This window comes from Helianthus annuus, chromosome 3 (assembly GCF_002127325.2).
Source record: "Helianthus annuus cultivar XRQ/B chromosome 3, HanXRQr2.0-SUNRISE, whole genome shotgun sequence".
Taxonomy (NCBI): Eukaryota; Viridiplantae; Streptophyta; class Magnoliopsida; order Asterales; family Asteraceae; genus Helianthus; species Helianthus annuus.
The window spans coordinates 129213914-129236674 of record NC_035435.2 but is presented as its reverse complement, the minus strand read 5'-3'; the positions used below and the strand labels follow the sequence as shown (position 1 = coordinate 129236674).

General features: G+C 38.7%; 1 protein-coding gene across 1 annotated transcript; it reads right to left on the bottom strand.

The window, feature by feature from the left end:
• Positions 1 to 7491: 7491 nt before the first annotated feature.
• LOC110902257 lies at positions 7492 to 10188 on the bottom strand. Its single transcript, XM_022148962.1, has one exon. It carries the CDS (start codon positions 10186 to 10188, stop codon positions 7492 to 7494), a length of 2697 nt encoding a protein of 898 aa, XP_022004654.1.
• Between the last annotated feature and the right edge of the window lie 12573 nt (positions 10189 to 22761).

The following is a 22761-nucleotide window of genomic DNA, read 5'->3' as shown; positions in this document are numbered from 1 at the left end:
CCTGTTCAGTCACCGAGCAATGGCTCACATCAAATTCTTGCCCAAGCATCTGCTCAACATGACTGGCACATTCCAGGTAGCCCCCTCGATGACCCACCGCACGCGCGGCATCCGTGAGTGCAGCAACGGCGCGATCTAATTCCCCAGCATTAAGAATGGAGTTGGCAACCTTCAACAAAAGTGGAGCATCAGAGGCAACTCGGACGAAAGTAGAAAGCACATAACAAAATTACAAACTTACCAGCACTACTCCACGAGTGCGCATCCACTCCGCCTCAGACACAAGCGTGTCAACGATGCCTTGGGCCTCGGAGTAGTTGGTCTGGGCCACATTAAGCGCGGCAGTGCTAACATCACGCGCCTCTTCAGCTGTGGCAGCCTTAACCTTCTCGGCCCCCAGGTCGATCTCCAAAGACTCACATTTGTCAATCTGCTCATTCAAGCGACGTTTGAGCTCAGCAATCTCAATGTCCTTAGCTTGGAGATCTTTATCCTTGCGGGACAACTGCACCTTCGCCTCAGACAACTCAACCTGGAAATTGACAAACGACTTATGCCATTTTGTAAACAACATAGCAAGAAAAAGTGTTTTTAAATAAACTAACCTCCATCTGCTGCTTGGCAGCCTTCTCACCATGCGCCTCTTCAACCTTCGATGTCAACTCAGCAACCTTCGCTTCGAGGTCAACAATCTTCTGCCGAGCCGCGTAGGCACGCTCGTTATCCTGGGCACAAATGCGCTTGAACTCGGCCTTCTCCTTAGCCAGTTGCTGTTCAGCATTTTGGAGTTTATTTTTCAGGCCCTCGCGCCCCCATTCTTCGGCCTTCTTATCAGCATCAAATTTGGCCTTCTCCTCATCGAAGGCAGCTTTCGATTTGTCAAAATCAGCAATGCGCTTTATCATGCGCTCGCGATAACCCTCCCAATCTACTCGCTCCCTAACCATCGTTCGCCACTCGCGAACTATCTGATGATTGGCAGCGCGAGCATTGGCCTCTCCAAGCACAAAGGTTCGATACAACAATTCATGAGGTTTCGCCCTTTGCCGATTAACCTCTGCAGGGGTGAACGAGTTCAAGAACCACTCGCGGCAAGGGCCGAATTCCGAAAAGGTATCCTTTTGCTTCAAGCTCCAGGGAGCTCGGTGAGGGGCGTCACCGCGTTCTTCTTCGGTATAAGTTTTGTAATATATGTCACCAACAGTGTCCTTCGCCCCAATCACGTTTGGGTTATAACCCCCAGCCCCACCAGAGCTCGCGCCGCTAGAAGTAAACCGACCCGACCCCTTAGAAGTAGTGACCTTGGATCGATCATGGGTCTCGACATGCGCGGAGTGGGTAGGTTTGGCGACCTCAGGCCCCTGAACATTGACAGGCTGATCCATAGCCTTCTTCTGTGCCAGCTCCTTCTCCAAGGCCTTCTTCTTCGCCTCTTCGGCTGCCTTCTCCTCCTCCGCCTTCTTCTTTCTCTCTTCTTCATCTTTCCTCCTCTTCTCCTCCTCAATTTTCTTTTTCCTTTCTTCTTCCCTCTTCTGATTCTCCTCTGCCTTTCGCTGCGCCTCGGCAGCCTTCGCAGCGTCCTGAGCAGCAGTATCAGAAGACTTGATGGTAATCTTCGGCCTCTTCGACCCTGGCTCACTGAACTTGACACCCTTCTCAGGGGTCTTCTTCTTGATCTCTGTGAAAATAATACAAGTACATTAAGCAAGGAAGGTAAAAAGTAATGAGAAGCAAAAAACATTCCAGGAGAAAACTTATACAACGAGCGCAGGTTGCTCGTTTTCCCAACCACGGGAATCACAACAGCAGTAGCCGCGGAAGCCACACCAGTCGTGGCCTCGCTTCTACCCCTTTTCCTGCCAATCAACTGGGCAGCAGCATCTTCTTCTTCAGCCTCGTCATCTTCAGGCACAGATGGGGTCGCGCTAGCATCAGGGTTACGAGAACCCGCGCTCCCAGAGCTTTTTGAGCCGCCCGCTCCAGTTTTTGTTTTAGCTGTGCGCGATAACCCTTCAAGTGAGTCACTGACTATAACAAAATCGTCTAAGTCACTTTGTCGAAGGCGAAGAGTACCTTTATCAGCAGCAGCGGTTGCGCGACTAGTGCCAGTCCCCTTGCTGGTCACTTCAGAATCTACCTTCGTCTTCTTCTTCTTCGGGGGTTTCTTCTTCTTCTCTTCTGGGTCAATCCACAGGTCGCGCAACACACCTGCAAAGATGTTAGACCACGAACTTAGCTTGCCGCTGGAAGACCCTACTGACTCCTCGCTGGAAAGATAGAGAATCTCTTTCCCAGCAGAAGTCACAGAGCGCAAAGGACGATGTTTAGGAAATTGCGCACCTTCAGTCGTGGTTGGCGGCGAAGCAAAGGCACCATCAACCGGAAGCATGAAGTTGCCCTTGATCTGGTCATACCAGCTCTCTTCATCATCGCGCAATGGGCGCACGCCCATAGAACCACCAAACGTGGCGAAGGCAGCTTAATACAGTTGCGCCTCTAAACATGAATGTAAATAAGTAACAATTAAAGCAAAGCACTTGGAAAAAGAAAAAGGAGATAACTGACCTTGATCGCCGATCTTCAACACCGGAACTTCCCTGCTGTTGGGTGACCACTGGTCACTCATCTTAGCCGCTACTAACACGTTTTCCCCAAACACCCGATTTGGGGTTGGGTTCAACTGCTGATACCACCGGGCATTCTTAGGAATCGGAAGGTCTTCCTTCGGTATTGCTTCAGTCCAATCCCTGAAGGGCATGGCAATCGGCAACACCTCTTCACGGATGAAGAAGAACTTGGGTTTCCAGTCATGGAAACTCTTAGGGGGGTTTAGCAGAATTTTCTTCGCCGCACCACGGCTTGCAAAAGAAAAGAAACCCATCATCCTCTGCAACTGGTAGAAGGCCCGGAACTTATCCACAGATGGCTCGATGCCATGAGAATGACACAAGAACTCGAAGTGACGAACCCTAACCATCCCAGGTGGGCTCATCTGTGACAGATGGAAGTTGTAATGATGAAGAATACGCCCCATAAAGTTTGTAGCCGGTAACCTAAAGTTACCCTGCAGAAAGAAATCTTCATATAAGGTAATATAACCAGGTGGCGCATCAGCCGCGGTCTGGCCCTGAGCCGGATACCGGGCATCCCACTCTGGTGGGAATCGGAAACTCCGAACAATCTGTTCGAAGAGCCCGAGATCCCATTTGAGGACGGGAACTGGCCCTTCCTCAGCAGCAGCAACTTCTTGATGTTCTTCACTCATATCGGAAAAGAATTTCTGGAAAAAACTTGAAGGTTTGAAGAAATCTTGAAGATGTGAAGAACAACTTTGAAGATTCAAAGAAGGAAGTTTGAGAGAGAGTAAGAAAGCAACGAAGAGAAGTGAGGATCTCTCACATCTCTTCGGATATATATACCCATCGCATTTAATGCGATGGGTAACCGTGCCGCTTTCGCCGCTAGGCTAACCAACGAGAGGCTGCCACGTCAAGCGGAAAACCAGGGGTGACGGTTACCACGCGCGCGTGGGCCTCACTCTCCTGACATGAAGTGCAACCGTCGCAGTCGGCATGATGACATTCGTGCCAGGGGTCAACTCAAACGTCGCACTCAATGACTTATCCTACCAACTTGTCAGAGTTCAAATTTCGAAGTTTCCCGCCATAAAAATTACAAGTAACTTTAGGCAAAAGTTACATGAGCCGCGCAAGCTAAACGCCACCTTCAATAACCTTGCGCGCCTGATCGGACAAACAATAAATCCCTCAAGACCTGCCTTGGTAGCTGCGCAATTGGAAACAACAATTTCCACATGCGCCACACTAACCAAGATCAAAAGCACATTTCTCCTTTTACTTTTATTTCTCTTATTTTTATTAAGTCCAGAGCTCCAACCACTTGCGTTGCGCATGGTGCAGCACTGGACTGGGGGGACTTGAAGGGGTATGGTCCCAAAAAGCCGCGCAAACCTCCTCTCAGGTTGCGCGTGAGACCATACTCCTTATTTCAGTAAACTTATTAATAAGATCCTCGCGCGGCACACTCCACGTTCTGATCTACCCCGCGCGAGGCACGACCCTCAAGAGGCTCAGACATCAGCACTTAGCATAAAACAATGGAACAAATAAGCATACTAACCCCGCGCGGGTTAGTTTGCAGTCCAACAAGAACCACACAGTAGGGAAGCGCACGGCTACCTACAGTGGTACACAAGGTACAAGTGGCAGTAAAAGGAGCCAATGAGCGTCCAGCAGGCTCTGGTCAATCGTGCGCCACGATCGCCTGACGAAAAGTACACAAGGACGTCTACATGGCACCAATCAGAGGACGGAGACAACTGTCCCACGATCTCCACTTGTCTGCTGATGACAGAAGGACAACAAGGCCGACAACAATGACACTTGGCTCCAATCAAGGTGCGCCAGCACCGACGAACGTCTAGAAGCCACTAAGCGGTCGGCACCAGCGAGGCAAAGAGCATATCCGTTATGTCGTCCGTTTCCGGCCCAAGGCCCATCAGCCCATAACCTCTTACACCTCTCCGGCTATAAATAGAGACCTCATTCCACAGGTTAAACATTCTATTCCCTCTACTCTCACTCTTAGCACTTAATTACTCTCAAAGCAGTCGCTTATTCTCACGCCGGAGCCTGGTTAAGAGAGAAACCCCCACATTCCCCTCTTAACGAGTAACGGTGTTCTGTTTTGCAGGATCAAACCATTCAGGTCGGAGCTCAAATATCCATGAGAAGATTAACCACTATGATAGAAACATAAACCAATCTAAATTAATTCCCTAATTAGATCAGTGTTTCTTCAATTTCATTGATTTATAACTATCTTCATCCATACAACACCTTAATTTATTTTATTTTAATTGGATTGGTGCAATTTCATATTTGTTTTTATTGATATAAAAAAATATTATTAATTTTTCTATTTCTAACAAGTAAATCATGAATATAATGATTATTATTAAAGAAATTTAGTAGTTGCCGTTTCAAATTTCACGGGCCACTCCATGAATCCATGATTATTGTCTTATCGATGGGCCTGCTTGAATGATCTTCTTGGGCCTATGGAGATCGAGAGCACGTAATGGGAAGACATGATCTTCAGGTATCAAATTCTGCCTTCTGCAGTTAATTGTTCAGTAACCTATACATTCAATGGTGAATCCGTGGAGTTAATTATATTATATGCCTTTTGCCTTGAATCTATCTAGGGCTTATAACAATGTTTGAAAAAATCTGATTACTTATGGAAGTAATTGATGACACAAAGGCAACCACACTTTAATTAACTTGTTTTGTTGCCACTTTAATCAAACTTATTATCAGTTAACTAGTTTTAGACTGCACATCTCATACTGAACATGTATTGTGCTGTTAGGCGATTAGATAAGGGAAAATGACCACTTAAAAAGTTAAAAATATATTGGAAGCGTCTGCACAGCCCGAGCTGCCTAAACCGAAGGAAACGGCTAGGGCTTAGACTTTTTCCCCTAACAGCCCAGCTACAAAGCCGTTTCTCTGAAAATGCCACGTGTCAGCAAGTAGTAGGTCCGTCTGTGGGTCCCGCCACCAGAGAAAACCTCTACATCACAGCCTTTTAAGCCAAGTATCACTTTCTGAAGACACTCATTTTCGATGAAACGCCTACAACAAAAACGTTTTCAATTTTCATTTTTGCATTTTCCATTTGATCAATGTTTAAAATGGTGATTTTCCCATTAGATAATGTTATTGCTTTGTTCCCTAGTAAATGTAACTTATATATAACACAGAGGCCTAATGCCAAAAACTAGGGGTGGCAATAAAAACCCAACCATGATATTTTGGGTTATTTTGGGCCTCTTTAAAAAAGGAAATAAGTCAGAATGGGCTGGTGATTTAGTTAATATGGGTTAGGATGGGTTTTAAAATACCTATCTAAATTTTAACATGGGTCAGGATGGGTTTTAAAAAATTTTCTGATTTTTTTTAAATTTTTAGCCTATCATGACCGAAACCCATTGTGACCTAAACCCATTCTAACCCATCTCTTAATAAACCCATCTTAACCCAAACCCATTCTAACCCATACCCATCCTAACCCATTACCCAAACCTACCCAACCCACCCATTTTGCCACCTCTACCAAAAACTCAAGACGGGGGTGGCTTTCGATCTTTCGTTGACCTTGAATAGAATAGTGCATGTATTATTGATTATCTAGTAAGCAGACAAAGCAAGTAGATACAAGTTAAGGCTTTGATGTTATCGTTGATGAATCTGGCTGCCTTTTGGTTGTCTCATTTGTTATTTATCAATATCTCTTGTTTTACATGAATTGCAAATACATCATGGCATCATGCATATCCTAAAATGTTACCGGAAACAATTGGATTTAGGGCTGTAAACGAACCGAACGTTCAGCGAACAGTTCGTGAACCGTTCGGCGGGAAGTTCGTTTATGTTCGTTCGTTTAATAAACGAACGAACATGAACAAGAAATTTCGTTCGATTAGTTAAATGAACGAACATGAACAGAGGTCTCGTTCGTTCGATTGTGTTCGTGAACGTTCGGTAAGGTGTTCGTGAACGTGTTCGTGAACATTCGTTGATTTGCGTTCGTTTATGTTCGTATATTTGTGTTTTAATTGAAGATCTTTGTACTTTCTTATATTTTATTTGTATTTTTTATATTATTAAACTTTTATTTATTTTATTACCCAAACAATAATGAAAATAGGGAACTCACTTTCATCTTGTTTAGACCATGTGTAGTGGGGCATTATGGGGCATTATGGGGGCATTATAATTAAAAAAAACGCTCACTCTTCCATTACATAGGGCATTATGGGGCATTATGGGGGAAAAAAAATTGCTTGGGCATTATAATTATAACGCCATTTTGCACTTGTTGGAGGTATGACTTGAGTTGACCCACCAATGAGAAATCACTTTGTTTTTTTTTTTTTTTTTTTTTTTTTTTTTTTTTTTTTATGGATTGAAAGGGGCATTATCCCCACTACACCACTTTATGCTATAATGCCCCATGCTGACTGGGTTGACACGTGTCGGATAATGCCCCATGGTGGGGGCATTATAACAAGTTACCACTACACATGGTCTTATGCATCATTTCCTTTCATTTCTCATTATTTACATCGGCGAATACGATCGACCTCCGTTCCACAATAAGGGATTCAAGTTCGAGTGCTACTCTCTGGGCCATCTATCTTTATCATTCGCCGCGTTCGCCAAATTTATTTGTGTTCGCTTGTGTTCGTGAACCGTTCGCGAACACACTCATTTCCTTAATGAACGAACACGAACATAAAATCTTGTTCTGTAAGTGTTCATGAACCGTTCGTGAACACATTTATTTCCTTAACGAACGAACACGAACAAGGCCTTGTTCGTGTTCGTTCGGTTCGTTTACAGCCCTAATTGGATTGCTACCTGGAAAAGAAAGTAAAATGCCACACAGACATTAAGTGATAGATTACTCATTGCTTGTTACAGGCACCATTTCATACTCAACATGCTGCTGGAATCGCTTCGGAAACATAAACCGACCACCAAAACGTTGCTGCAAGAAAATGATCACTGCAAACACTAGGCCTCCACAAACAATGACAATATCCCAAGAAGGTGAGTAAAAATCTGCTCTCGGATTTGCATAAATATATAGCCTTTCAAACCGATGGCGTATATACTTTTGACCCCTGTAAAGATCATACGCATGAGGTATTAATCGGACGAATGTGGTCCCTATATAAAACCAATGACTCAAAGCATTTCCTTTAGATCTCTGGAAAATATTGAGTATTAGTTGTGGGAATAGGAAACCATCAAGGGTTAGTCCAGCATAAGACCTCAAATCACCCCAGACGGAACGTTGACTTTGACTCGAAAGTTGACTTGAAAAACTGTCATCAGTGTTCTTCCAGTTCACTAGCAACATTGCTGACCCACCGATAACATACATAGGTAAACAAGTGACAAGTGTCCGTATCTCATGAATCCAACGATCCTTTTTCGCAATCCATGTTAATTGAAGAAGACGGAATTGCAAAATGAAAGCCACCATCGTCACTATCCTCACAATCACCTCATTCACTTCAAGCAACCCATTACTTCCAATCGGTACATTTTGCTGATTCCTAGTGTTCGAGAATATCGCCTCGAAGTTTAACACTAAAGGAACCATGTGCCCGAGAGTAAGAATCAGCATCATCAAAACCGAAATGAAATTAATCATTTCAGGCCTCTTTTTCAAATGCAATAGTTGTCCTCCTGTAAACACGCACATAAGTGTGTCCGTTATCAAGACCATGATGATTTCTAAATCCATTCTCCATATTGATTCTTTCGCTTCAGATTCGGAGAACGTAAGTGAAAAGATATCAAGATTCTCAAAGTACAAAACATCGGTTTTTTTACGTAAGCTCCGAATATTCCCCTTTATTAAACTTTGGTTACCTTGTGGGAATTGGAAGTTTACCAGGATCTCACAGTCAAACGAAGCGTTTTTCAAGTTTCTACAACCAACCATACAAACTTGGCCTGTTTCATCGTCATAAACCCCTTCTGCAGAGATCTCCACCGACGTTCTATCATTATCGGTAGAGGATAGATTTAGCGACGAAATCCCGCTTCTTGAAACGGAACTAATGTTCAACATAAAACTGATCTCAAAGCTGATGTTCACTGGACCGTTGTATGCAGTGGTTGAAATAACTCCCAATGGGGCTGCCGCCACTAGCCATGGACTTAAGTTTGGATTCCCAAATGTGTAATCGTTGAACCCTCGACCTCCCACAAAGACCGGGACTATAGAACCTCTCGAAACCATGTTCTTATGTTTGACAAACATGTCAAAACCATAATACGATGATTGATACTCTCCCCCTACATGCTTCTTTTTCGGGCATTTCCTTTTTACTTTTTCCATTTGTGTATATTCATACTTCAACCCGTAATGCTCCCTGCTATGATCAAAGCTTTGAAACTTAGCCATTTTAAACGACCCCAAATCATCTGTTAACTTGGTAGTCCAAATTTGACCCTCGGTGGTATGTGTTTTCGTGATTGACCAAACCGCAGGGAACCACAAAGTCAACCTAATCGAGCAATCCCCAACACGGGCGCTACCCATAGGATCACTTTGGTTCAAGATGCGACACGCAACGATGCACAACTCATCTTTTGTCCCATTCCATGTTCCTTCACCGATTAGTGATATGTCAGGTCGGAATGGTTGATCATATGGAGTAAACCTTCTGTCTTGAAATTCTACTAAAAAGCGTAGCTTTTTGTCTTGTTGAGAACACTGTATCGCGTACAGTGACACGAAAGTAGGCAAGTAACCGTTATCTTGACCCAAAAATGAACAATTCGTACATTTACTCGGATACTCCAACTTGTAAGTTGTGAATCGTTGAGTGAAAATCGAACATATATCTTTCGTTTTCATACTAATTGCCGAATCTTGGATGGTCTTGGTTTTAGTTACGTTACACTCTTCATTAGATACCAACGTATAGTTGTATTTGAACGGAGCCACTCGAGGGAAACCCAACATTGAAATCGGGTCAAAGTAATCAAAATCATTAGGAGAAGCTAAACTCTCCAACATTCCACTTACTAAACTGTTATCCAAGTTTATGAACCGAGCGAATTTAAGCTTAAGAACAGCGTTTAGTTTAAGTGAATTACCTTCTTTTGTAAACCAACGAGCCGATCCAACCATACAAAGCTTACTCGTAGACACTGACCAAAACCCGTCTAGATAAAACACCAACGTACGACGATATCTCCTACCAACCCGTGAATAACTAGACCTGATATTACTAAAATTGGTCGGGCGATAATATATATTTGATGAAATGAAACTCAACCGGGCCTGGATTTTGTACGTGTCAACGACGTTTGTCTTGAATAGGTTACGGGTGGCTTCGAAGAGGATGGACCTTTGTGATGGGCCATCTTGATCAAGAATGTTTTGACCGCCTGTGTAATGGCTAGTTACCGGTTCAAGAAACGGGAACCGGGTGAAGATTCGATCAGTAGGAGTGGCTTCCGGAGCGTAAGAATTGCAGTGATCAGAGTAGGAGATTGAAGAAGATGTAAAAAAGGCTTTTGAAGTTAAAAAAGTGAAGAACATGAAGAAGAAATGGAACAGGAGTGAAGGATTCATGGTTGCAGTGAAAGTTTTTTGATGGTTTGACTTGGTTTTGATGTTATCATGTGATGTTTATATAATGGGTTTAAATTTTTATTGGTCAATGTAACATATGTTACCTTCCAAGAAATTGAGATGATCCCAATGAAGTGGGTTAAAATAGTCATAAGTTATTAAAATGGTTTATATTATTAAACTAATGATGTTAGAAAGGCTGCAGACAGATCAGCTTTGATTAATATTAATCAAATTGTATATAGATAATGAATTAGAAGATAATGGGTTTGACTATTTGCATTAGCTACTTTCTTACCTGGTTTTCTAAATTCCCTTATTTTCTAAGGGTAGCGGCGCAGCTTGTTACTCGCTTACCTGCGATATTGATGTAACTCGGCCAGTTGTTTATATATAAATAAAAGAACAAAGAAAAGTCAGGTAGGAAAAAAAAAATATTACAGCTACTTCGTTTTCTTTTAAATATGGTTGGTTGGTTATATGAACATAAGAAATAACACTTAATGATATGACGAATAAGTAATAACGCTTAATGATATGACTAACAAGTAATAACATATGATTGATTATACATGGTCACACACAAAAAGTAAATTAACACGAGTTACATGTTAAATGTAATTTAATTAAGTAAGCTAATATTATTACGAGTGTTATTATTTATGGGAAGTAATATGTTTATAAGGTTAACTATATAAATACAATAAGAATATTAAACATTATTATTTAACATATATATATATATATATATATATAGGGAAAGGATGTATAGGAAACTGATTTGTAGTAAGAAAACCTAGTAAACTCTATGATAACCATTGATCAACATAATCCAATGGTTGAAATTATTAGATAGTAATTTGATTTAAATTTAATAGCATTTAAGTGGCTGGAGGGGTATTTTGGTCTAGACATATTACATACAAGTACATAAAAATAATATTTAATAACATTCTCTCTCCACCTTTCATTTCACTAACACTCTCTCTCCACCTTTTTCTCTCTCACCAACATTCTCTCTCCAGCTTTTCTCTCACCAACATTCTCTCTCCACCTTTTCTCTCACCAACATTCTCTCTACCTTTTTCTCTCACCAACATTCTCTATCTACCTTTTTCTCTCACCAACATTCTCTCTCTTACTTTATCTACAACTTTATTTTCCTTTAAATTAATTTTAAATTTCAGATTAAATAAATTCATTTTATTATGACGAGATTTTTTTGTTCGTAGTTATACTTGTAATTGTTACATATGTAACTAGTTAATATGTGAGACTGGTATAACAAAATAAAGGGGAGACATAGATTGTATAAGGTAGGGCGTCCAACCACTTCTCACACCATTTTTCCGGTTTCACATCGTGGTGACTGATTTTCAGATCTGAAGTTATGGTGACAATTTTTTAGATCTGGAAACGTCTCGTACCAGCAACCAACTTCTTCCAACAACTAACAACCACTAACACAATCGTCTTCTTCCTTGTTCGCGTTAAGTAAAACCGGATTTGGCAACACCATCAACAACCACTAACACAACCGTTTTCTTCCTTGCCGGTGGTAAGTGAAACAGCCATCGTTAAACGTTGTAGCCGTCAATCAGTAAGTGAAACCACCTAGTGTACTTTAAACAAATCGTCTTCTTCCAACAACCACCGTTGTTAAATGTTGCAACAGCCAATCAGATGTTGTGATTGCTGAAACCACATTAGATTAGTGGCTAATCGGTTGTTTTGTGGGATATGATTTCAATCATTGGCTAATCAGTTGTTTTGTGCGATATTATTTTTTGGGTCAATGTGGCAAGTGAAAAAAGGATAAGAAAACAATGATGAATCGAATTGAATGTATTATAGGTGAAAAAAGGCAGGTGAAATTGATATGTTGTATCCATTTTAGCATTTATTCCATATTTTGTATTATTCGAACATTTAGCATATGTCATTTTGCTTGTGCAACTTAATTTGATCTCTTTTTAATTTGTTACATGTGTTACCTTGTTTTCCAAGTAACATGTGTTACTTTGCTACATCCTATGCAACTACTTTATGTAATATGTGTAACACATGCTACATCTTGTTTTCTCTAAATAAAGGTTACATGTGGTAACATGCGTAACGTGGCTATACAAGTGCTAGCATCTGGTGTAGAACATGCAACTACTCTATGTAACATGTGTAACACATGTAACATCCTGTGTTATCTAAAGTTATGTTACAATCGGTGTAACGCGTGTTACAAATAAAAGATAACATGTGTAACCTTGCTATATAAGTGTTGGCCTCTGGTGTTGATCACGTAACTACACTATGTAACATGTGTTATCCACTTTGGAGTGACACACGCAAAACATGGAAATTGATAAAAAGATATTATCCAATCAAAACCTTCATGAACATATGAGCCCATACGTGGTAATGTTTGACCTTGATTGGTACGTGGAGGTAATGACAAGTCGCCATACTCATCACTCAGTTGATCTATAAAAATGGTGGGAGTGATAATTACCTAGGGCAAGGCTAACTGTGACAATTTATACACACTAAAAAAATTTTAGCATAGGGGAACCCTTGTAGCGTATACAACAAATATACTAGTTAAAAATAATTGAATATGTTGTGACACATGTTAACCAATATGTTGTGGATTTTGATACGTTTAAACCTTTATAAGATGAGGGTGGAACAAAGATCCCAATATATAACCATGTAACAGATGTTCCAAGCAATGTTGCATGTATTAGGAGTATAAAGTGTCGTACAATCCAACAATATTACATCATTTATGGAGTAAAAAATACGAACGTGTAAGAAGATCAAGATATGTAACTTGTGCCTAATCCCACCGTTTAAGAATGTAACTTGTGTTACGAGTGTCAAATGTAACTTGTGCTACGTATAACTTTCTAATATAACACATAAACAACTGGAAAAGGAAAATTTATAAGGGTGCAAACACTTCAAATCTAACTTGTGTTACGTGTAGCTTCCTAATATAACACAATGAAAAAAAATATAGTGCTTCTTAATATAACACATAAACAGATGGAAAAAAAGGAAATTTATAAGGGTGCAAACACTTCAAAATAACCGATTCTATTACACAGTCCAGATATGTAAAAGATCACACTTTTGTTTTGTGACTTTTTGACTGAAAAATCTGCTTGATCACTAAAATTTTTATACATGGCAAGAAGAGGATGGAACCGCTTGTCAACAATAGGTGTCTAGGATGGAATTACTTGTCAACAATAGGTGTCCAGTATTTCATGGCGTGGGGCTGTTGTTGATCATCTGTAGAAAAGTAGACATGTTAGAGCTTAAAAAACACATTAACACGTGTATACTCAGGTTGTAGACCAGAGTCTCTAACATAAGGGTGTAATGTGTATATCATGAGTATACATACGTTACCACTTATGTAAGAAATGTAACTCCATGTATGTAAATGTATGTTACATGAGTTATACATACATGTAACATATGTAACCTGGATATACATGTGCTATCCTCTGGTATAGAATATGCAACGACTCGATGGAATTACTTGTCAACAATAGGTGTCCAGTATTTCATGGCTTGGGGCTATTATTGATCATCTGTAGAAAGTAGACATGTTAGAGGTTAAAAAACACATCAACACGTGTATACTCAGGTTGTAGACCAGAGTCTCTAACATAAGGGTGTAATGTGTATATCATGAGTATACATACGTTACCACTTATGTAAGAAATGTAACTCCATGTATGTAAATGTATGTTATATGAGTTACACATACATGTAAGATATGTAACCTGGATATACATGTGCTATCCTCTGGTATAGAATATGCAACGACTCTATGTAACATGTTTAACCTGGATATACATGTGTTATCCTCTGGTATGAATATGCAACGACTCTATGTAACATGTGTAATATGGATATACAATAATTATAAACCAGATTAACACAAAACGTTGGTCATGTCATTCCTTTTGTCCAGGCGTGTAACATTGAAAACAAAGATAGACAATTTTAAGATGCCTATTGTTATTTGAAAAAGATATTAAGATGCATGTTGTTATTTGAAAAAGATAGACAATTTTAAGATGTGTAACACATGTTACAACTACCTATTGTTTTGAAGTAACAATGAAAAAAGATATATTTACTGTTAACTCAAAACAATAAGCAATTGTGACATGTGTTACACATATTAGGAAAGATTGTAATATAAGAGCTACATGTGTAACACATGTTACAACTGCTTATTATTTTCAAGTAACAATGAAGGAATCTTTTTTCACAACATTATGCAGATACATGTAAGAATGCCTATTACTACTTTAAAACAATAGATAATTCTAACATCTGTAACATATCTTAGAAGGCCCACATGTAAAGGTGTCAGAAATGTAAAAAAATGCAGATCTGTAACACATGTTACAAATGCTTATTGTTTTGAAGTAACGGTAAAGATATCTTTCTTCACAACCATTTATCTTAATAGTTAGATGTGTAACACATGTAATACGCCTAACGTTTGTTGGGAGACATTGTAAGACAAGAGCTACATGTATAACACATGTTACAACTGCCTAATGTTTTGAAATAAGAATAAAGGAATCTTTTTAAAATGCCTATTGTTACTTCAAAACAATGGACAATTTTAACATGTGTAACACATCTTAGAATTGTCTATCGTTTTGAAATAACAATGAATTTATCTTTTCTTTTCAGAACCACTTAGAGTAAGGGTTACATGTGTAACACATGTACAACTATCTAAAAATTAAAAAAGGCAGATCTATAACACATGTAACACATGTTACAAATTGTTTTGAAGTAACAGAAAAGGTTGTAACGTAAGAGCTACATGTGTAACACATGTAAAACATGTTCCATATATTAGGTGTAATATATCTACTAACTTATTTGTCTGGTAAGTAGCATCGAACGCTAACACATCCCCAAAAGCCTTGTAGTTTAGCTTGGAGATCTCATCAGCCCAAAACATAGCATTCAATTTCCCATCAGATACAACAAAGTCATAGTAGAAGTTTGGAAGACTTTCCCTTCGATCACGAAGGCGATCCAGAAAAAGTTGAGCATCTCGGTTACCTATAAAAATCCTCAACTTCTGGCTAAAGTTTTTAAAGTCGTCGGGAGTACCATGCACATTGTGATGACCACCTTTAATACTTACATATAGTTGTGTTACACATGTTACATATAGTTGTTGCATCAAAAAAAATTTTCCTTCCCAACAACATCCGTATTCATACTTACAATGAAAATAAAAATGAATTTTATATCAATAGTTGTAATGCTTCTAAAAATGGTCATCACAACAACATCCATCTTTACAACACATAGCATCCAACCAAAAAACACACCATCGTCACCACGAAAACCTGATGATGCATTGTAATGCTTCGGCGGGCTTCGCTTCTTGATAACCATCTTCATCTTGAATACAAAACATCTTTTCACCTATGAACAAAACAAGTACATCAATATTAATCTTCTAAGTTAAAAATTATTAATATCCTATGTAACATATGTAACGTGGCTATACATGTGTTACCTCTCTAGTGTAACACATGTTACAAACATGTGTTACATATGTGCAACCCCCCTTTGTGTCTAAAAAAAGGGTTGGGGTAACTATAAGTAACTTATGTAACGTTGTTGCTACATATGTACGTAATTATCCCACAAAAAACATGACTTTTTATTTGTAAAATAAACGAGATATTCTGAATAAATTATGAAGTTTATACATTTTGTATCATTTTTATATATTACCCTTTTAATGATGTTATGGGTAACATTTAATGTTATATTACCCTTTTCTGACATTAAAGTTTACGTATTTCATTGAATGGTTTACAACAACATTTTTATGGTTTACTTTTAATGATATTATGTGGTACATGTAATGTTATATTACGTTCAACAATACTCCTCTTTACGAGATGTAATACTTCGTCTGATTTTAAGAGAATCTACTTATGTTAACATATGTAATACCCTATATGCAACATATGTAACCCGCAGTGTAACACGTGTTACAACATATATGACAAACAATTTAGAAATTTTAGCATTAATCTTCGTAAAAATATCAATATACTCTGTACAAACAATTTAGAAAGTCAACATTAATCTTTGTAAAAAATATCAGTATACTCTTCACATAAATGTAGCTGATAGAAATGTAACATATGTAGCAAATTATGCCAGTAAAAAACACGAATTTCTATTTGTAAAACAAACCCGATATCCGATTAAATTATGGACTTTCTAAAGGTAATGATAATGTAATATCGGAGTGAATTTATTCAAAAAACAACTAAACAACAAAGAAATTTGAAACATACATCGTAAAAATTATGGATTTTCAAACTAATTATCTACCATCAATGGTGATGCTGAATTTAAACAAAACCAGAAAACAAATTAAACCAAATCCAATTTATAAACCCTAAAAAAACCCAGCTCACCCATAGCCCCCCCCCCCACACCCACACACACAAAAAAAAAAATCCAACTAAAAGCAATCATTAACTTAAAATCACTGGATAAGCAATTTAGAAATTTAACATTAATCTTCATAAAAAATATCAATACACTTTAAAGAGAGAAATACAACATACAAAAATTTCTTCTAGATCTTGATTTAAAAAATAAAATAAACAAACAAGCTCTGATTTTAAATCTACCAAACATTATACAAAGTATAAATCTAAACAAATTACATAAATAACAAAAGTAAGATCTTTAAACCTGTTTCTCTCTCACACACTTGTGCGTGTGTTCTTGGTGTCTAGGTGAACAAGATGAAAATTGTTGTTTCTCCTTCCAAAACATTAGCTTTCTCTCTCTAAAAAACAGAAACAAAGATGTGATTAAAATGTCACCGAGCTTCCTTTTCTTTGAGAGCTTTGATGGTGGCTTCGATCTTCAATGGTGGCTTCGATCTTCAGATTTGGTGGCTTCGATCACCGATGAAGTTGTTCCAGAATACACGTCTAGGAGAGTATGCACTAAGATCATCCACAAAGGGCCACTCATGAAACACCGATAAAAAACTAGCACTATGTTTGAGTTGTGTGTGAGAGAGAAAGAGATGAGAATGATCAATGGGAGAAAGCAATGGAGTTAGGGTTTTTGAAGAAGAAAGGAATGAGGGATGAAGAAGGAAGAAAGAGATGGATTCTGTATGTATTTTTTGGTTTAAAAAAGTGATGAGATGATGGGTAATAAATGACTTGATGGGATGGGGAAGAGGGTGAAATGATAGCTTGAACAAATGACTAATTTGCCCTTTTAACATGTTTTTAAATATATGATGTGGATCAATCTTGACCACACAATTCAGGTTTGCCAAGTTTTCTAGATTAAATGGGTTTTTCATAGATACTTACATTATATATATATATATATAGGCTAATTATAAGGAGAAAACCCACTCCAGTTGACGAAACCCTGAAAACCCACATGTGTGGCTACAATTCAGCCACATCACATATGCATAAAGATTGACTGAGGGGCATATTGGGAAATTTGCACTAGACAATGCATTAAATGCACCAATTGACATTTGAACTAGACATTGACATTTGACACACACTTCTCTCTCTCTCTTTCGACACACACACACTTCTCTCACTCTCTCTCTCTCTTTCTCACTCTTTGGATAATCATTTCCAGATCTAAGATCATTCATAATCAACAATCAAAATTCTTCTTCTTATCAAAATCATTCAAAATCAACCACCAAAACTCTAGATCTACAAGTGTAACAACTTGGTGATGGTGTAGTTCATAATTCTTCTTCTTATCCATCGATCCACCACAAATCATCACCAAAACCACTGGTTTTCTTGGCGGATTTAGTGCTTTGAGTGGTTCAAGATCTGATGGTGGTTCCCAGATCCGGCGGTGGTCAACAAATCCGATGTTGAAGATGTTGTTTCAGATGTTGAAGATGATCCAAAAGATGTTTGATGTTGAACATGAGGTTCAGAATCTAAAAGATCATCCAGATCCATAAGTATGTTTGTGTTTTTGTAGATCTTTATTTTTTTTGTGTTTTGTAGATCTCCAACATTTTTTTGTAATTTTTTATGTTCTAGATCTAAAAGGTCCTCCAGATTTGCACTTTTCAGATTTGCAATTCTTTGTGTTTTGTAGATCTTCATTTTTTTGTGTTTCGTAGATCTACATCTTTTTTTTTAATTTTTTTGTTTAGATGAGATGAATGTTATTACTGATTTTATGATTGAATCTAAAAAATCTATTGTTGTTGGATTTTTGTTAATGAAGCGATATTTTTTATATAAATTTTGTAACATTTCTAGTTACGTTACTTATGTTGGATTATCGTTAATGAAGTTTATTTTTGATGTAACAATTCTCATAACAATTCTTTTGTGTCTTAGTTACGAAATGAAACAATCAAAGAAAAAATGCATGTTACATTTTTTTGTGTTACATAAATAATGCATGTTTACTGAAAATAAAGTGCATTGTTTCACTTTTTTAGATTGTTGTAAAAACAAAGTGTGTTGTTACATTTTTTCCAGATTATTGTAAAAATAAAGTGACTGTTACAGAAACAAAGTGTGTTGTTACATTTTTTTGTGTTAGAAATGCAACAAACAGTCAAAGCAAAAATGTTTGTTACATTTTTTTGTGTTACAGAAATAATGTACGTTACAGAAAATAAAGTGCATTGTTACACTTTTCTAGATTATTTGTAAAAATAAAGTGTGCTGTCAATTTTTTTTCCTGATTATTGTAAAAAATAAAGTATCTATTACAGAAACAGAATGTTACATTTTTTTGTGTTACAAAAAAAGTGTTACATATGCGACGTAAAATTGATCATGTAAAAATTATGTTACCTTTCTATGTAACATTTGATCATGTAAAAATTATATGTTACGTTTCTATGCTATATTTTTATGTTACAGAAATAAAGCGTGTTATTACAAATGTGGCATAAATTGACAATTAAAAAATGTATGTTACATTTTATGCAATACAAATACAAATGTATATAAAAAAGAAATAACAGATCTGATGTATATAAAAAATGAAAAAAAAGAGAATTACATAAAAAAGAAACAAAAATCTGACACATACAGAGTTTTTGTTTGTTTGTGTCAAATAAGTGTAAAATTCTTCCCATTTTACCCTTTAGGTACACATTATATATTTTAATAATGAGAGAAAGAGATAAAAATAATCAGATATGCAAACAATCATCCTAGCCATTCATCCACTCTAATCAATGGTTATTATTGGGTTTTCAGGTGTCACACCCCCAAAATCCACCTGCGGATAACACCCGCTTCGAGGGCGTGACTGACCAGGATCCAGCCACCAATTATACTGAATAGTTAAGTTGATAACAAAAGTAATACTTACTAACCATAAGATTAGCAAATATCAAGTCCAGAGTTTAAGGTTTTAAGTTCAACAGTTAATAAGTAGCGGAAGCATAAGTAAGACAGTTAAAACAAAGTCCATAGTTCAAAATAAGGTAACACCCAACACAAGGGTGGACAGACACTACTCGTTCCCAAGCAGCAAGCTCCTTCGTCACTGGTTACCTGCAAAGCATGCAGTAAGGGGTCAACAATAATGCTGAGTGAGTTCACTAGTTGTCCAGTTTTAATTACCAAAAACTTGTTTCACCAGTTAATTTATCCGTTTATACATGCCATGGGGAGCTACCCCAAAAGTTAGCGACTAAACTGTTTTTCCAATACCGAACACTAGGTAACCGTTGCGTATCCGCAGGATGCCCCGATGTCAATGTTCTATCATCATTGACGGATGCCAGAGTACATTAGTTCACGACCGATCCCAAACCAGGGCACGGTGTGAGGCTGGTAAAACCTAAATAGCGCTATCAACTAATAACCCGTTCGCCTGACCCCGGCGACTAATCGGTATTTGTAGTAGGGACTTGAGTGATAGAGTTTCGTTTAGTGCCGTTAGTTGCAATCCGTATAAACAGTAATTAACCAAAGGTTTCCCAATACAAGGGAAGGAAAAGTAGGTTTGTTCCCAGTAACTAGGGAAGGAATGTAAATGGTATCCCCTTTTACAAGGGGATAGGGTTGTTTTAGTCTCGTGTCCCAAACCACCGGGACGCATGCTTTTAAGTTGTGAACTCACCTTGGGTTGCTCGGTAGGTTTAGGTTACTTGTCAATCACGTTGGTCACCACGTCCTAACATGGTTACCGGTATAGGTCAGGTTTGGTGTACAAGCATTCACGTAAAACACATACAGGTACGTAACATGCATACAAGTAAACAGTCATGGGGTTATTGGGCCGGCCTAAACATTTAAGCAGTCAACAGTAATACATAATCCAGTCAACAGATAGTCCAAGTTAAACACATATTGGCCCAATAACCAAAATGGACAGCCCAGTCGCAACCGGCTGGTCTCGAGTCGCAACCAGGTGGTCTCGGCTTGTCACGCTGTGGTTGCGAGTCGCAACCGTGGTCTCGAGTTGTCACGTTGTGGTTGCGAGTCGCAACCGTCGTAGTCTCGAGTCGTAATCGTGTGGTTTCGACTTGTCATGCTATGGTTGCGAGTCGCAACTGCGTGGTCTCGAGTCGTAATCGTGTGGTTGCGAGTCGGAAGCTGTCCCTTTCATGTACACGTGATGATGCAGATAAGACAGTCCAATTTGTACCAAGTAATCAGGCCCAAATCGGGCAACAGCCAATGAGGTTTCACAAACAACTTTGCCTAATCTGAATATTAGTAAACTTAGATCAAACTTTGCCATTTTTTGAATCTTCAAACCACATTCAAACAAGTTCATCTTACATTCATAATTTTCTAGGGTTTTCTCCTTAACATAATCATACATTTTTGAACCAAAAATCACATATTTCTAGCAAAAATCGTCATGCAAGAACAAGAAAACATACATTTAGTGATATTAACATAACTCGGTTGGCCCTAATCATCCTTAAACCATTATTCTATAATCATTCAAGCATGTTAGCAAGTATTCATACATAAGGTTTAACACACATAGTTCAACTTCACAAATTACCCAAAAATCATGTATAACACTTACTAACCAAGCATTTCTAGTTCATACAACATACATAAATCTTATATACAAAAAGATAACACTAACCGGTTATGAAAAGGGGGAGCCGAAAACAAAGAGAAGAGAATGAGAGAAGATGGAGTGTCCGAGTGATGATCTTGACCGAGTCCTTGTCCGAGATCCTTGCTTGAACCGAGATTTTGGAGAAGGAAGTGGTGTTTGTAGAGGGTTTTCTAGTGAGAGAGAAATAGGAGAAGTGTGTTTGTGTTTGGTGACTAAAGAATGAAGAATGAGGGGGAAGTTGGGATTATATACAAGGTTCCAACATAAGCTAAGGGTCTCGGCCCAAACCGGTTACGGCCCAAAGGCCCACTCGAGACCGAGTGGCCCACTCGCAACCGGGTGGTTGCGAGTCATGGTCTCGGGTCGTGGTCTCGACTCTCATATATATATATATATATATATATATATATATATATATATATATATATATATATATATATATATATATATATATATATATATATAATACATACGACACATAAAATGCATAAAGGATCACATTTTCATTTAATATCATATATATATACGCAAAAATTACAACGTGTACGTTCGGAAAAACCTAGAGTGTCACATTATCCCCAAGTTTTAAGAACTTTCGTCCCGAAAGTTAAGGCAGCCACTGCCAAGCTAGCGTGTTTTAACGGGGTGTCACATCATCCCCCCGTTAGTTTGGAATTTCGTCCCGAAATTCGGTTGTAGCTTCAGTGCTGGGGTTTTCGTTAGGGAACAACTGGGGGTACTTGGACTTCATCTGGTCTTCCCGCTCCCAGGTAAACTCTGGGCCGCGTCGTGAGTTCCAACGAACTCGCACAAGGGGTATCTGGCTACGTTTGAGGGTTTTGATTTCTCGATCCGTGATCTCAATCGGTTCCTCAGTAAAGTGTAGCTGTTCACCAATCGTCAGTTCCTTGAAAGGGATTATGAGCGTTTCATCTGACAGGCACTTCTTCAGATTAGACACGTGAAAGACATTGTGCACTGCACTCAGCTCTGCAGGCAGGTTCAGTCTATAAGCAACCTTACCGATTTTCTCGGTAATTTCGAATGGTCCAACATATCGTGGATTCAGCTTGCCTCGTTTACCAAAACGAACCACACCCTTCCAGGGTGAGACTTTAAGTAGAACCCGGTCCCCGACCTGGAATTCTAACGGTTTCCTACGCTTGTCAGCGTAGCTTTTCTGACGGTCACGAGCTGCCGCCATGCGTTGCCTGATCTGGGAAATCTTTTCCGTTGTATCTACCACTAGTTCTGGGCCTGTGAGTTGACTGTCACCTACTTCCGCCCAGCAAAGAGGTGATCAGCATTTACGACCGTACAGTGCCTCAAAAGGTGCCGCCTGAATGCTAGTGTGGTAGCTGTTGTTGTAGGAGAATTCCACCAGCGGTAGATGTTTCTCCCAGTTCTTGCCAAAATCGATCACACATGCTCTAAGCATGT

What these genes read in the sequence shown, in the direction of transcription:
- LOC110902257 (XM_022148962.1), bottom strand. Translation starts at nt 10,188, where the DNA reads ATGAATCCTTCACTCCTGTTCCATTTCTTCTTCATGTTCTTCACTTTT.